We start from the raw sequence: 17201 nt of genomic DNA on the forward strand, positions 1-17201 counted from the left end.
ACTTTAGAATTTATGTCTATTACTTTAGGCAAGTTGTTCATTTTATCATCTTCTCAAAAATCTATTAAGCCCGTAAAAGTGAGAGATCTAGAATTTCCTGCAACACTTCCTCTAAGCGAGATTTCTTCAAATATTAAAACCGAGAAATACTACTCTAAGTTGAACCAAAATTTCCATGACAATTATTCATAATCTTTAATATATTTTCAAACATAATTTTTTTATCTTCATTATCATTATTTTTAATTCTAGATGTTCTAGATATTTTCTTCAGTATTACCGTTTTATTACATAATACATTATTTTGAATAGTTCTAATTTCAAGATTAATAATCTTTTATGAAAGGTTCATAAAAGGATTAATCAACAACTTTATCTCCTTAGGCAATTTTAGCTATGCTGAAACGTTCTGTGGGAGTTATAACTGGACAATATTCAGAAAAAACACCAAAATATTTATAAATATCACATTGGTAACATAGATACACATAATATAAAATAGCACATATAGAGCAGCTGAACAAGAACAAAGTTCACTATATTAGTGTACATTAAACCACTTTCTTCTTCACTCTGTACTAATAACTCATCATTACTTTCTTGAATAATCATTTTTTTTTTTTTTTTTTGATAAGTAGTTTTGTTAATCATTTTTTGTAGAAATAATATGGACGATGCATTTCTACTGTCTGAAAATTCTCTTAATCTATGTTTATAATAGTTTTCTAAGTTAATACATGTTAAATCAATTAGAGCTACAACATTATAAGCCGTTACCCTACATAAAACATGATCTTTAAACAGTCTTATAGCAAACTCATAATAGTAATTTGTAACATGACTTCTTGATGTATGATCTCTAAAACATTAACACCACTTTTGTCTCTAACTCCAATAATTATGTACATAGTTTATCCAATTTAGACAGTCAAGATTTTCTCCAATTAACTTTAAATATGCATGTTGTTCATCAACAATTGATTCAGGGTGCAATATAGCTCGAAACTCTTTAGGCTGTTTTAGACGATCGCGTTTTCTCGCGAGATAGGAATGGCGCGCCATGCGTGAGATCAATTCCATCGGATTGGAGCACCAAGATCAAAACAAAAGAATATAACACACGTCAATCCTACATTTTTTTTGTTTTACGTAGAATTGATAAGAAAGTACGTCCATTTAAAGGCTAAAAATGTCCACATTTCCACGAGATTAGCGTGGCGCCTGGAATTTCGGAAATATCAATAGTTTTATCTAGGTTCCACAGTTGCACTTGTTTTTGAACTAACTTCAGTAGAGCGCAGTCTCGTGTTATTTTATGCTTAAACTTTTGGTTTAATTTACATTTGTTTAATTTACAATTAATTATGTACAAATTAAAACAAAAGAAAATATTTTTCAATCCATCGGACGCTTCGAGGCTTTGGAATAAGTATAAGGACGATTTTTCGGACGATATCCGGCGACAATACCATAGACAACACATGGAAAATAATATAGCAGACGATGAACTATATATATATGAATTAAAATAACCTTTTGTAAGTCCATTGAGAAGATACAAGTTAACTCGATTCTTAGTTTAGAATCTTCCTTATATTTAGACGTTGCTGCTAAAGCCTTGGATTTTTGGTTTACCAAAAGTGTCTTACTAACTAGTTTGTTTTAGATTAATTAGATTATTTGAACAATTTTTTTCAAAATAAATTTCTGCGGTTTTTAACATGTTATAACCATCTACGTCAACTGTTTGAAGAGTGATTGTTTTATTTAAGTTAAAACCTTAGAAAAATTTGATACAGTGTATTCGGGTTCTTCAGTTTCTTCATGTGTTTCCTCCTCGTCATTATCTGTTGTTATAAATGACTTAATATCTGTACTATCTTCTTCAGCTCTTAGAGTTTTGTTGACCAAAAAAAACTCTTCACCTTGCATATGAGTTGGCAGCATATTAACTAATTGTTCACCAAAAATTATTTCGTTTTCAAGATCTGTGTTATCTAAATCTATAGGCAAATTTTCCAAAATAAAACCTGATTTTTTAAAACATTTAGTAGCACAATTACCAGTTATTTGCTTTATAGACTGTTTAATCCACATCAACGCATCTAATACAGAAATGTTTATTGCAAGTTCGTCAGCATCTTTTACTACGTCTATCTGTGATAATATTTACCTAAGTATCATTTAAAATTTTGGATTATATCTTGATCTAGAGGCTGACAGTGTGACGTCGTATGTGGTGGTAAAAATACTAAGTTTATATGTTGTAGTTTTAAATCAGGATGTGATGTTGCATTATCTAAAAGCAAAAAAATTTTACGCTTTTGTTTTTTCATTTTTTCGTCAAACCACATTAACCACTCAGTCATTATACATAGTGTCATCCATGATTTTTTATTTACCTCCCAGTGTAGGTCTAAACGTTTTATGGCCACATCCTTAAAGCAATGAGGTTTTTAGATTTACCTATGATTAGTGGCTTTTTTAATTCGCCTATTAAATTAACGCATAACATGACCGTCAATTTTTCTTTAGAATTTTTCCCAGAAGTACAAATTTCATTTTTAAAACTTAATGTTTTATTAATATTTTATAAAATAATTCTGTTTCATCTGCATTGTAAATATTTTGTGGCTCATAAGAAGAAATTAATTGACTTTTATACGCCATTCGTCCACTGTTTCCGTATCAACCGATTTACTCTCGCCGCAAATCACTTTAAAAGAAATATTGTATTATGATTTAAATTTATCAAGCCAATCATTTGACGCTTTAAAATTTCCACATTCAAATTCTTTACTTACTTATAAAGCCTTTTCTTTAAGTATTGGTCCCCTGATTGGAATATTTTTAGCACGAGCTGCACAAAACCATTCGTATACAACTTCGTTGATATTGACTGATTCGTTTTATAGTTTTCATTTTATCATTACCATGCGATTTCCTCAATTTAAAAACCGTTTCTCTATTTTGTATTAAGTCGGTGGATTGAGTTCTTCCTATTCCAAATTAATCTGCAAGAGTACGTGCACTCACATTTTTTTTTTGGTAAAAATCTAACAATTTGATTTTTTCTGCTAAAGTTAAATGTTTTCGTTTAGATACCATTGAAATTGTAGGTACGTACTTACTTTGAAACATTTTAAGCTTACACTGAACACAAATGATAAAATACACAGTCACAGACAAGTGTTATTGCCTTATCAACATCATAAATTAGGTTCGTTAAGATAAATTGTCAAAAATAATTTCGAAATAATAATTTTCTATTTGATATACTTTTAAACGTTGACCGTTAATTGGAGTGCCCGCTATTTAGAAGTATTAATGTATTTTTCCCATTACACTCGACGGGACCAAACAAATTGAGTGTTACATATAAGTGACCGTTAATGGAAATTTTACTATAGTTACATCCTCGACATATGGTGTAATATTTTTCAAGGCTATATAATAATCATAATACGAGATTATTAAAGTACTAGGTTGATCTTATTCTAATTCATTTTCTATGATATAGTTTGGTCCTACATTTACAACATACATTTGTGTACTATCTTAAATGGCAATACAGTTTCCATATTAAAACCCAGAAATTTTATTATGAATTAATAATTTCTTGTAAACTGTTTTGAATTATTTGCAAATGGGATTGTTATTAAATCGTTCTCTCGTTGCTCTACAGAGCTAAAAAATGTCTCTAGATGGTTTTGAGATAATTTGTAAGACAATAAATATTCAATTGAATATTGATTATGAATAAAAGAATATAATTTCAGCAAATTATTTTGAGCTTTAACTAGGCCAATAAATCCAGTTCTTCTGCTACCCTCAATCACTTTTTTACAGAGTTGTGTTTGAATGCCCCGGGGCAAAATTTCATTTTGGGCCACAGGTATCATATCAAGCACAAATAAAGGCGACACCTACTTTTACAAAATTAAGGCTCCAAGGGGCAATTGCCTCCTTTGCCACACTTATCACGGCACTGCTTTTTTACCATTCCCCAACTTAAAACTATATATGTATTCTTCAAACTCAATGCTAAATTTTCTATAATTATCTATACTTCATTCATCTAGTGACACATTGAATGTGCTCTTTGAATATTTTGACCGACAATTTAAACTATCAAATGCGTTATTAATCATCAAACAAAATTTAGAAGTGCCATTTAATGAAATATCATTAAAATATTTATTGCTTAATGATTGAAAAAATTTAAGTGCAATACTTACACTGTTACACTTGAGCTGCTAATTTAACATTAATTTTTTCATTAAAATAATAAATGGGCCTTTCGGTTAATTTTGTCGCAACTTTTAAGCGCTTATTTTGTTCTATCTGATATAATTGTGTTATGTGTTCCCATTTGATTGATCGTCCCTCGTCATAAAAAAAAACACTTATAATCACCCAAAGTGTTTTGTATTAATCTCAACATGTGACATGCATCATAGAAAATATGTATTGGATCATAAGTAAAAAGATTTTGGATACAAAAATGGTTTTCATTATTGTTACTTATTATATGTTAAAAGAAGCACCTAAATTTTTACACATAGTACTGTTGGAGTAAGCACCATCAAAAGTTAAACTGTAGACTTTTGCCCCTGTTTCATTCAAGAGTTGTAAGCAATCTCATAGTAAACTACTACGTTCAGCACCATTCAGTCCTCTTTTAAAAAAATATTTCAATGTCTATTGATTTCTACAGCCATCAATAATGCGTTTTTAGCATGAACTAGGTTATCACCATCACAATTATTAATATTTGTGCCCATACCATTAAATCTATGCATTTTCTCTCCATCCCACTTTATATGGTCTCTTATGCACATTTCATCCACAACTAAATTACAAATAATTGTTTGATCCTTGGCTTTAGGTTCTATACAACTAAAAAAATATTTTAATGTACAATTTTCAATTATTTTTAAATTGAGTATTAGGAACTCAATTAAATAATCACAAGTAAAACCAGGTTCACCATTAACGACTTTACAGCATTTACTTATAGTCTTTTGACGAGGAAAAACGTTTTTAAAACTCTTGCTAACATACACATGGGCTTTACTTGAATAAAATTGAAATGTAATGGAAAACTTTCTCAGTTTTGATGTAAAAGGTATTTTCTGTCCTAACATTTTACGCTCAACCAAAGAACGCAGTGTATCTGATCCCAATGACTATTTTAAATCAAATATTATATTATTATACAGCAATATTGGAAAAAAAAATCCATTCAACAAAAAAATATCAAATTAGCTTATAATTAATAAATGTAGTTAATGTAAAAAAATTGTATTAGTTATTAATTTTAAATAAAATAACAGATATTTATTATTACCATATAACTATACTAACTATAGTACTATACTAAAGAAAAGTTATGATCATTTTAAAATAGTAATAGTAAGTAGTAATTTTTGTACTTAGTACAAATCAAGAACCAGTATTTCAATACAGTATTTAAAAAATCTAACCCTTTAAATTTTCACCTAAACATTAATATCATCAACTAATTGCTGCATATAAATAATATAACTGATATAGATTTTTAGTTTCAAAATTGATTATGCACAACTCTTACAATTTAGTTGATAAGTAAGTGTAATACTGTCTGGTTATAACATTAATAAATGACATTTCAAACATTTTAATCATTTCCTCTCATTTTCAGTGTCCAAACATCTGAAACAAAAAACATAATAATTCAACTTCTTGAAAAAAAGTTGAACTTTTTAAATTAAATATTATAGCTATTTAAGTTTTTTGAAGCATTTGAACATCATATTAAAAGAGCCATAACCGAAGAAAATACAAAAACATTGAATTCTATAAAATACATCAACATCAAGAATGATGTTGGCAAATTGCTTCACTGCTTTGTTCAAAATATAAATAAATGGTGGAAAATCCATTTATTGATTTAAGTTGAACATATAAATTGTAAATATTCCACAGTATTCCACTTGGTGGCGTAATCAGGATTTCTAAAAGTGTGATTCAAAAAAAAAAAAAAATTTTTAAATAAAATATAGCCAATGAGGCTATATGTGGAGGGGCATGGCTCATCTGCCCCCCTGGCTACGCCACTGATTCTACTATATAACTTAAACAATAAAAATTAATAATGTAAACCAGTGGTTCTCAAACTTTTGTTTGTTCGCGGAGCCCTTATATTCCTAAAAAAAAATTACGGAGCCCCAAAAATCAGAAATGTCTATATGAGACAACAAAACTTCATAAAAAATGGTGTCAATTGTAAATGATTTGCTTTTTATTTTCTGTAAAATACGAATATATACAAATTATTTAATTAATTCAATAAGAAAAAAAGAACATAATATTTTAGCAATTTATAATTTTTAATATTTAATGATTTTAATGTGATCCATGATGTTGGCATTTTTTATTGACCAGTATTTTTTATATTTGGCTTGATAGGCGAGAGTTGAATGCGCATATCTGCTTCAGCGTCCAATTTATTACGATATTTAGTTTTCGTTGATGCATATGATGAAAATCCGGTTTCACATAGATATGTTGTTGCGAAAGAAGATGTGCTAAGATAGCTTTTTTAGCCAGAGATTGATATTCGTTAGTAATACTGGTATTGCACCAAAAATCTGTTAATGATATTTTATCAAATAAAGTTTTTAAAGATGAATTGGTGGTCATTTCAATAAATTCTTCATACTCTGTTATAGATTAATCTTCGGGCTTATCGTTAATTAAAAACGGATTTTTAACCCAATTAAGTCGTTGGATAAATTCTATATCTTTACTTTCTGGAAAATATTTTTCTAATGACGATAGGATTTCATTTAAATGTTGTTCAATTTCGCCATTTATTTCATCGAAATCTTCAATATTACCATCAATCGATTCTAAATATTCTTTTAACAAAGGAAAACTATCAATTTTATGTTGAGAAAAACACAGCCCAAAATTTAATTTTTTTTTTAAAGCTCGAATTTTGTCATTTGCCATAAGAACGGTGGTCATTTTACCTTGTATTGATAAGTTCACTTCATTTAATTTTGTGAAAATATCAGCCAAGTAACAAGTAACAAGTCGAAATAACCAAATTTTATCAGTAAGTCTGAGCTGTAAATTAAATGGGTGATCGGTGAAAAAACGTATAATTCATTGCGCAATTCAAGTAAGCGTACAAATGTTTTTCCCCGAGAAAGCCATCTTACTTCGGTATGGTAAAGTAGTGATTTGTGCATACTTCCCATATCTTCACACAAAATTGTGAATAGTCTTGTGCTCAATGGTCGAGATTTTACGAAATTTATAATCTTCACTGCCTCATCAAGTACATTTTTAAGAGGTATTGGCATCTTTTTAATAGCAAGTGCTTGTAACGAAGTGACTCAACTCTTGAATTTTTATAGATATATTGTCAAATACGTTAATTTTTTATTTTATTTAATACAATTTACAGATTATAACATTTTACAGATAAATACATAAACAAATATATTAACATATTAAGTACAATGTGAATACAGATAATAGTAATTTACAAATTATAATATTTTACAAATAATACAGATAAACACATAAACAAATATATTAACATATTAAGTACAATGTGAATACAGACAACAGTATTACTTAATTTATATAATAATAACAGCGGGCTATAGCGGTACTACCACGGCGAGCGTAGTCCGTACAATACTATAATAGGGACAGAGAGCTGTTACGGTATTACTACGGCGAGCGTAGTCCGTACAATACTACAATAGGGACAGAGAGCTGTTACGGTATTACTACGGCGAGCGTAGTCCGTACAGTACTATGGTAGGGACAGAGAGCTGTAACGGTATTACTACAGTACAGTACAGTAGGATAGTCAGGGGGAGATGCGTCGGTATTACTACGGGGTACGTAGTCCGGGCAACAGTATAGGGACAGTGAAATGAGTACGACCAGGGCCGGATTTAGGATTTGTAGGCCCCTAGGCTCAATTGTGGTGTGGGCCCTACTAGAAAGTTTTTAGAAAATAAAAAGGGCATACACACGAATAGTGAAACTATTAACTAAGCCATCTCTAAAACATTTTCAAATAATTTTCTACCCGAAATCGAGGGTAATGCAACATTCTAACTTCTAGTTTTTTGACCGAAAATAATAACATTTAAAATATAGTAGGTATAAGTGTGGATTCAATTATCACATAGATAGTAGTTAAAAAGGTATTCAACGCTCTTTATTAATATTGCGACGGTAGTAATTAGTAATTAAATTCACAACAAATAATTATAATATTTAGCTTAATAAATAATAAAAATTAAATTTAAAGGTTTAAACTTTAATCAGTTTACGTCTTAACTTTGTATTAATGAAATCACTTATAATATCTTCATAATTTATTTGTCTTAAAATGTCACTCTCAATGCTAAGTAGAGCTAACGTGTTGAGCCTTTCTTCTGTCATGGATGTTCGGAGACGGTTTTTGATCAACTTTAATTTTGAAAAAGATCTTTCTCCACTGCTGTTGGTGACCATAAGTGACAGGTACATTCTTAAAGCTACCTCAATATTAGGAAAACAGTCTTTTACATTTTTTTCGATTAGAAGCTGGTACATCCATCTTTCCTGAGATATAACTTTATCATTTTTTCCATCATCATCTTTTAGAAACTCTTGGTAAAAAGCCTTGAATTGAATCAGTTCATTTCCTAATTGATCGTCCAAGTCATTATCGTATAATTTTACTAAATTTTGAGCTGCTAAAATTATCTTTTTATCATCAAGTATATCTAACTTACAAAGAAATCCAAAACGGTTATCAACTAGTTTATATGCATCAAGCCTTTGTTTCAATGAAGATTCAAGTTGATCTATTACAGGAAGAAAACTCTGAATTCGGAATCTGTTTGAAGAGCTCATCTCAATTTCTGGTGTTTGGACACTGTCAAGAGGGGACAAACGCACATTTATTTTACGCTTACGCTGTGTTTCACTATCGTACTCAACAAAATCATCCAACTCTGCAACTTTCACAACATATTCTTCAAAGCTATCTCGTTTTGTTCCTATGAAGCTTCTTAGCGATTTCAGTGCTAAAACAGCTGTGTTCACATCTAATCTAGGATTCTGTAATGTTTCACTAGTTTTATTTACTTGTCCCAAGATATCATTCCAAAATACTGCGTAGAGGCCTGTCTGTATCTTTAACATTTTTTTATATAAACTCAAAGCAACAATACGCGATTTTCCTAATTCTTCTTTATTCTCAGAAATTTCTAAAAGTACATTTTTTATTTCTTTATAGCCACGTAAGAGGGCTTTTGTAGCATCTGCTCTGCATGACCAACGTGTTGTTTTTGTCCTTTTTGGTATAAGAATGGGGTTTTTAGTTTCTGTTCTTTTTAAACAATCTGTAAGAACTTTATACCTGTTAGTTGAGGCAGTGAAATATACATAAAGTTCTTCTAAAAAATCGAAAAAGCTCACAGCACTCAGACAGCATTCAGCAGCAGCTTGCACTACGAGATTGAGTGAATGCCCCGCGCAAGGTACCCATAGTGCCAAGTTATTTTCTGCCAGTACTAACGCTTGAAGGCCATTATACTTTCCACTCATTGAAGAAGCATTGTCGTAAGACTGACCACGACAGTTTTGTATGTCCAAGTCATTTTCTTTCAAAAATGTGTCCAATCCTTTAAACATATCTTTTGATTTGTGGCCTTGGTTAGGCATGAATGCCACAAATCTTTCAACAGGAATATTTTCTTCTAAATACCTGAAAATCAAAGTAAGTTGATCAACGTGACCTTCGTCTGGAGTTGAGTCCAATGATATGGAATAGTACTTTGAGTGTTTGATTCGAGAAATAACTTCATTGAAAACTTTTTTGCCGATTAGTTGCACTATCTCCTCGCAAATCTTCGATGATAAGTAGTTTGTGTGGCCACTTCCTTGGTTTCCATTTTTTTTTATGTGGTCATTTAAAAAATGGTCATACTTTGCAATAAGCTCCAATATTCCAAGGTAGTTACCATTTTTTGGAGACCCAAAAGTTTCGTTTTCACCTCTAAATGCTAAGCCCCTTTCACTTATAAAAACTATCACACTTATCAATCTCCTGAGAATTTCTCCCCAGGTTTTTGCTTCATCTTCTGCTTGTTCTGTCAGTTTTTGATCAATACGTCCCACTTCTCTAGACCGTGCAGCTAAATTAATAACTGAATTCAGGTGGTTTTTAGAAATTTCGTGTTCTACCAGACGTGTTACAGCATTTTTCCAATCGCAATAACCACCATGAGTAAACTGAGAACGTGTTTGGGAAAAAAGTTTACATACAAAACAGTAGACATGTCCATTATTAGGAGAAAAGCAGAGCCATGAACGTTTTATGATCTCACCGTTTCTTGTTTTTCGTTCAAAAAAATTTGTTTGGCATTTTCTTGTAAAATTTTTTTCAGAATGTCGGTCGCTTTGCTTAAATGATTTATTATCAATTATATCTTTGTCACAGTTTTGAAAAGCTGAGGCGCCTATTTTTATGCAGTAGTCAATATTACTTGATGTCATATTCTCTGGCCACAATCCAATGTCATTTTCCGAGCAAATATTTTCATTTAGAACAAGTCCAACAGAAACCGCTGGAGTTGATGAAACCTCGAGAACCTCCTCTACAATTTCTGAAATCTGAAAAATACATGAAAATTATTAATTTTTAATATTTTAGATTTATTAGTAGTTAGTTATTTGCAAGCTCGGATTAACACGTTCAATGCCGATGCCTATTTGTGGTTCCGATACCGCGTCGCCGCAACGATTTGATGCTCGGTCGATTACGCGCTGTATACAACATGGTGTACACATACTAGATATCTAATATAAGTTTAGATGTAAAACCTATACAAATATTTTCTGATAATTTATAAATAATATATTTACCTAATAATATCTAATAATATTTATTAAGCGATAATATGCATTATATATATATTAGAATTATAATAATAGTAATAAAAGCCACTTCGTCTACAATTCCGGGTAAAATTGAATTTTATAAATAATATCTTTAATTAAAGATGTCAAATAATATTTATTACTTTATTAGACGACGATATGCAATTTATGCTGGTATTATACTAGTAATAAAACGAGCTCCGTCTCTTAATTCCGGGAAAAGTTGAAATAACAGATGTATTTTTAGACCTAATATAAAACCAAATACACCATTCAATTAGTAATGTAATCACAAATGGCCAGAAGAAAAATTCAATACAATCAAACAACTCCAGCAAAAGTTATGAGACATTAAAGTCAATAACTAATTTGTCGACTACGTGGGCCCTCTAAATTTATGGTGTCCTGGGGACCCAATCTATCATTAATCCGGGCTTGAATTTATATTTTGAACTTACCTTTTCTCCGTCTTCATAGTTCTGAGGATGACTCGAGCTGGCAAGTGAACATGTCTCATCATTTATGTCAGGACTTACATTTAACTTCATATAATCAGTCATACGACGTGATTTAGCAACAACTTCTTCGTTCCTCTTGTTTTTTTCTTTTGCTATTTTTCGTTTGTAACTTCCGCTTTTATATTCTTGTTTTTTTTTGTGACGATCTAATTGTATTTTATGGCGATCCATAATACTATAAAAGTTTAACTATTTATGAATTTAGATGGTACAACGAGTCATTAACTATTAAGAGTGTCAAATCCAGTACATTTTTAGTAAAAAAAAAATTAACAACAACTTTTAAATGTTTCTCTACGAAAGAAAAGAATTGGATCGACGGATCCATATTTATGTGGAACGAAAATTATTTAAATAATAATTCATGTACTTTTTAATGGTGATTTTGTGACAATTAGAAAAATAAACTAAACAATAATAAAAAAAATAATATCATAAAATAGAATTATCTTTTCATAACTATTTGTATGTATAAAAAATGTCAATAAAAAAAAGATACATACTTTAATACTTAGTTAAAAAGATACCAAAATTAAGAATATTTGAATATCAGTAACCGATATATTTTTATTTATTTATATAATTTTATAAAATAAAAAAATTTATCTTAAAAATAATAAATTAGTAAAAATTACCTGCAGGCAGACGGCAAACAATGTAGACTAATAGATAATTCTTTATCAACAGCGTCCAGCGATCAAAGTTGCAAATGACGATATTGTCATAAATGATAATAATAAATAATTTTGCCCATAGGCGTGTTTACGTACGAGTCGTTTTCAATGATGAAACAAGAAACGGTTCAGTCGTGGGAACGAATTAATAATAATAGCAAAAAAAAAACTAACCGTTATCGAGCGATAATCTGAGCCTATTAATAAGTATTAATCCACTATTGCCGACTGCATTACGAAAATAGTGTTCGCATCTCGTACCGACGACGCGGCGTATGGGAAATTCCCATTATATATGTACACACGTACACACTATATACTATATAGTATATTTTATTACACAACACCGATTTTAGAAAACTGTAAAAGAATGAAAAATTTTTAGACGGAGCTTTTTTTTTTTTTTTATTAGTTGTATGATGGTGTGGTGAGGGCCCTGTTGTGGTGCGGGCCCATAGGCTACAGCCTATATAGCCTACGCTTAAATCCGGCCCTGAGTACGACTTACTAGATCCTCGATGCTGGTGACGTCTCTTCGGCTGGTCGCTGGTGGCTCTTCGGCTCTGGTGGTTCGGTGTCGTCTTCTGCTTGGCGATAGTATGGCACACGAAACGGATCGATTATAATAATATGTGGTAAGAGACAGTGGGTACAGGGCGTTAATACAAATATATTGTATTCCTCTGTACCGTCTCTACCACAATATTATGTTTCGATCGGGAGGGAAACTGGTCATCGAACTGCCGTCAATCACGTATATTTATGCACCTCACGGTCGATCTTCCCGGTGCAAAACATTGATTTGCGTTTCGTAGTTTTTTGGACTATTGTACTGTTCTATGAGTATTATGCGTGCCGCTGGCACACCCAATAAACCCTTTGACTTATATAAGTAATGCAGATACTATTAGTTTTGTCTTGTATTGCATATTTCTTGTGAAATATGCTGGCCACATCGAAGTTTTAATATGCTTATGTTGTCAGCGCGCTCTCGTGGCACCGCGTGACGATGTGCCGGCCGCTCGGCGGTGTATTAGTGATTTGTTACACCACTGGTCGCGGTGGTAGTACTATAGTTGTGTTACGCGTTAATTACGGAATAACGTATTCTCGTTACATGCTTGACGATGAAGAATGCAATGACTATTACTACAATTGTTTGTTACTTCTTTAATTCGCGAAACCACGCCAGCAGTTTTTCCAACCATTGCCTTCGCTTCATCTGTACAAATATCAATACAATTATCCCAAGTCAATCCTTCTATTTTGAAAAAATTGTTCAGCATATTGAAGATTTCATGACCAGTTGTATAAGTGGACAAAGGTTGACATAATAAGAGGTCTCCTTCAAGTGAAGTTTGATATTTATACCTAACGAATACAAGCAATACAGTTAATCCAGAAACGTCAGTGGATTCGTCCATTTGTAAAGAAAAATTATTACATTTAAGACAAGATATTAATTCCGATTTTATTACCAAGTATTCTGAATGACAATAATCACAAATCTATTATTCCTTCCACACTCATTTTTTTCATACGGTATATATAAATTAGACATCTCAGTCTCCGAAGAAGAATTTCTTGAAAGTGTTCAGTCTCCCGCTATGATAAATGCTTTCAAACGTATCAGCGTAAAAAAGAAAACAACATAATCTGCCTAGTTGAACTCAAATTCGTCGCCCCAAAAATTCCACCTGCTATCAGTTTTTACAACATGATCTTCGAAGTCAAGTCTAGTATCCGGTCCCCCGTCCAATACAGCCACTGTCTACGTTTTGGACATACGGCAAAATACTGTCGTAGCGTCCAGAGATGTAGCCATTGTGGTGAATCAGCACACTCAGTCGATTCCTGCCCGTCGGTTCAGGCCACCGACTCAGGTGCCTTTTTTGCAAACTACCACATCTAGCTACCAATCGCAACTGCCGTGAATGGCCTACTCAAAAAGAAATAAAAAAAACCATGGCAACCGAAAATATCACATATAAAGATGCTTTAGCTTTTAAGAAAAATAATTGTTATTCTACTGCTAATTCTTTTTCCGATGTTGTAAAAAGCCAGCCTCAACCTTCGATATTTTTAAAACCAAATCTGCTCTCCGAGATGACACCTTCCTTTGATTAAACGATAATCATCATTTTTTCAATTCTAGGAAGCAAAAACATAAAGCTCGTCCCTCTCTGAACAAAAAATACAATCACTCACCATTAGTAAATCAATTTTCATCGCCAAGCGGTAGCTACTTAAATAAACTCTTTAATCATGAACCATCCATGGTATATGATAATACGGGTGATCTATCATGGGTCTAAGTTCTCTCCCATAAATTATCTGAAACTCTTATTATTCTCCCGCTGCACATGAATTGCGTCCCGAAATCCCTTTTCCACACGAATTGCGTCCCAACCATATTTAACAACTACACGAATTGCGTCCCAACCATATTTAACAATTACACGAATTGCGTCCCAATGTATAAACATTATTTTCCTTCCCATTTCATACAGACTTAGGACTGTCGATAGCAAATTACAACTATCGGTAGGTTAAAAATATTGTTTTTTATCATTGTTATGCAATTATAGATGTAAGTAAAATAAAATGTATAGGTTAATAATATAATAATAATATAAAGTTAAAAAAAAAAATATATATATATATATAAAAAAAGTTATAGTTATAAAATTAAAAAATTGGTAAAAACTTGAATGATACCTTCTTAATATAATCAAAACGGGTTAATTGGCCACTTTCATATTTTGCCATATTTTGTCTTAAGTAATTTTCTTTTTCACATACCATCATCCGTCTATTTTTAATTACATGAATACTTCGTTGTTTAATATAAGTTTCTTTTTGTACATTTTTTAAAACATCTATAAATTGGAATATATTCGGGTGTGCTGAGTAAAACATACTGTTAAACTTGGAGTGGAAGGCTTCACAACTATTCGTAGTTCGAATTATAGAACATGAATACATGGCCCATACAGAAGGCGGGAAATCACAATCAGGCTTTATGTATGTATTCAATATATAATCGAAAAATTGCTGTACTTTTTCATTTTTGGGTAAAATAGATACAAATCGTCAGTAAAACAATCCTCCACTTCATCTGGTTTTAAGAATGGGAGACCAAAAAAATATTTTAAAAAAATGCTGATATCTGAATTTTTTTTGTATTCTTGACTTAAACCAACCGTTTGAATTTTCCTCCACCAACTTTGACCTAAATGAAACCTGCATCCTTTCATTTGAACTGATGGCCACACGATTAATAAAGATGAGTGGATTGCTTTTTCAAAATCGGCAAATATTATTTTAGGTGAAAAATTGATATTATTTTTTAGAAATTCAGATTTTAGATGTGAAAATGCTTTTATATAAGTATCTAAATTTTTATTAGGAAGTAAAAAAAATACTAGTGGTATATAATTATTATTTTTCAAGCCATGGACTGTAAAAAATTGTGTAAACAGTTTTGGGCAACTTTTAAAAGTTCCATCCACAAATATTGTATCAACTTCACTTAAAAAATTTAAATTAGTAATAGTTGAAAAAATTATTATATTATTTTCGTTGTCATTCACTAATAAAAAATTTTCATCTCTGTTTGTCTGTATATTTTCATTCAATAAAACATTGTGTAAATCAGGTAAATTGTCTGGAAGTTTTGGAATTGTACATGACCGAGCGTGGTGTATATTATTACGAATTAAGGTTAAATCATAAGTTGTCAGTGTTGGAATGTCTTTTGATAAAGCTCCATGAATAAGTTTTGATGGTTTATCATAAAGTTCTTCTACAGCCTTTCGCTTTAAATTATTGCTCAACTGTTGTCTATTAAATACTTCAACAGAATCTTTAATATGATTATGATCATTTGCACGTTCGATAATCTCATTTTCATTATTTAATTTAATGTATGACTTACACGTCTTTTTACAGCAGCTCCAACGTTGAATATCATTTTTTAATGTTTTATGATACCGAAATTTGTATCCATCAATATTAAATAATGTTTTATTTTTTTCGCTTAAAATCACCGAAGTCATGTTATAGTGTTTTTATTTAAGTTTTATTTAACAGATAATAAAGGTTACACCAACGTTAACACCAACAACACGATCGAAATCGAACTAAAATTATTATAGGCTTTACGTACATTTATCGTTCATGCAATCGTTTAAACAAAATCGGACGCAATTCATGTAGTAGATTAGATAATGCCGGACGCAATTCGTGTACCCGCTTATCAAATTTTTTATTTTGGGACGCAATTCGTGTGTAGCCTATTCTCCATCGTTATTTTCTCTCTTCTCTTCAACTTCCCTTCAGACCCTTATTAAATCTTCCTTAAATTCTCTTCTTAACCAGTCATTGGTATCGTGGTGAGTGCGGCGTCAACCCCGTTAGTATTTTGAGAACCACTTGTTTATTTATGACTTGATTCATTTGATACTATTTATACCTTCAAATAACACATGTCTAAATATACATCTGTAAATATTATAATTTTATAGATATTTCTTGATTAGATATCAACATGCAATGTCATTAATATCCATAAAGTGAGCGTTGCGCTCACTCAATAGTATCGATGTAATCTTTTTTCATAAACGCGTGCGCGCATAATATATTTTTGTTTTATTTGTTTTTTCGCCATTTATTCTAAAATGACCGACAATGTGTCTTCGTGGCTTATAGAATCAGAAAAAATTAATTATTTAGAAGATTCGGATGATACAGATGCTGATCCCGATTATGTTGACTGTGCTAATGAACATATTGAAAATGAATATGATGACTTTGACGATGATTTTTCTGAGTCAAATATAAGTAATAGTATTAGATCAATAATTATTCCGCGATCATGTTCTAGAAGTCGAAGTCCTTTACCAGAACCATCGTATTACTTAGGGAAAGATAATATAACTAAATGGTTTTTTTGACCCACCGTCTAATAAAATACGCACTCGGCGACGTAATATAGTTTTACATTTACCAGGTGTAAAAAGAGTTGCTCGCGATGTTGTATCAATTTTAGATTGTTGGAAATTATATT

General features: G+C 31.1%; 1 protein-coding gene, 1 long non-coding RNA gene and 1 pseudogene across 2 annotated transcripts; 1 reads left to right on the forward strand and 2 right to left on the reverse strand.

Annotated features, from left to right (window-relative positions):
• Positions 1 to 2408: 2408 nt before the first annotated feature.
• On the reverse strand, positions 2409 to 3415 carry LOC126552815 (uncharacterized). The gene is made up of 3 exons (XR_007606269.1): positions 3132 to 3415; positions 2805 to 3014; positions 2409 to 2716 (listed from the first exon to the last, which is right to left on the reverse strand). It is a non-coding gene; the product is annotated as an uncharacterized LOC126552815 (long non-coding RNA).
• Positions 3416 to 7953: 4538 nt separating this feature from the next.
• Positions 7954 to 11740, reverse strand: LOC114130257 (zinc finger MYM-type protein 1-like). The gene is made up of 2 exons (XM_027995187.2): positions 11400 to 11740; positions 7954 to 10674 (listed from the first exon to the last, which is right to left on the reverse strand). The coding sequence occupies exons 1-2, from the start codon at positions 11628 to 11630 to the stop codon at positions 8323 to 8325; spliced, it is 2583 nt and encodes an 860-aa protein (XP_027850988.2). The 5' UTR covers positions 11631 to 11740; the 3' UTR covers positions 7954 to 8322.
• A 1979-nt stretch (positions 11741 to 13719) lies between these two features.
• On the forward strand, positions 13720 to 16624 carry LOC126552799 (uncharacterized; annotated as a pseudogene).
• The last annotated feature ends 577 nt before the right edge of the window (positions 16625 to 17201 follow it).

The sequence above is a fragment of the Aphis gossypii genome, chromosome X, assembly GCF_020184175.1.
Source record: "Aphis gossypii isolate Hap1 chromosome X, ASM2018417v2, whole genome shotgun sequence".
NCBI lineage: Eukaryota > Metazoa > Arthropoda > Insecta > Hemiptera > Aphididae > Aphis > Aphis gossypii.

What these genes read in the sequence shown, in the direction of transcription:
- LOC114130257 (XM_027995187.2), bottom strand. Translation starts at nt 11,630, where the DNA reads ATGGATCGCCATAAAATACAATTAGATCGTCACAAAAAAAAACAAGAA. An exon ending in ACTATGAAGACGGAGAAAAG is followed by an intron (nt 10,675 to 11,399) that starts GTAAGTTCAAAA and finishes TGTATTTTTCAG; the next exon opens with ATTTCAGAAATTGTAGAGGA.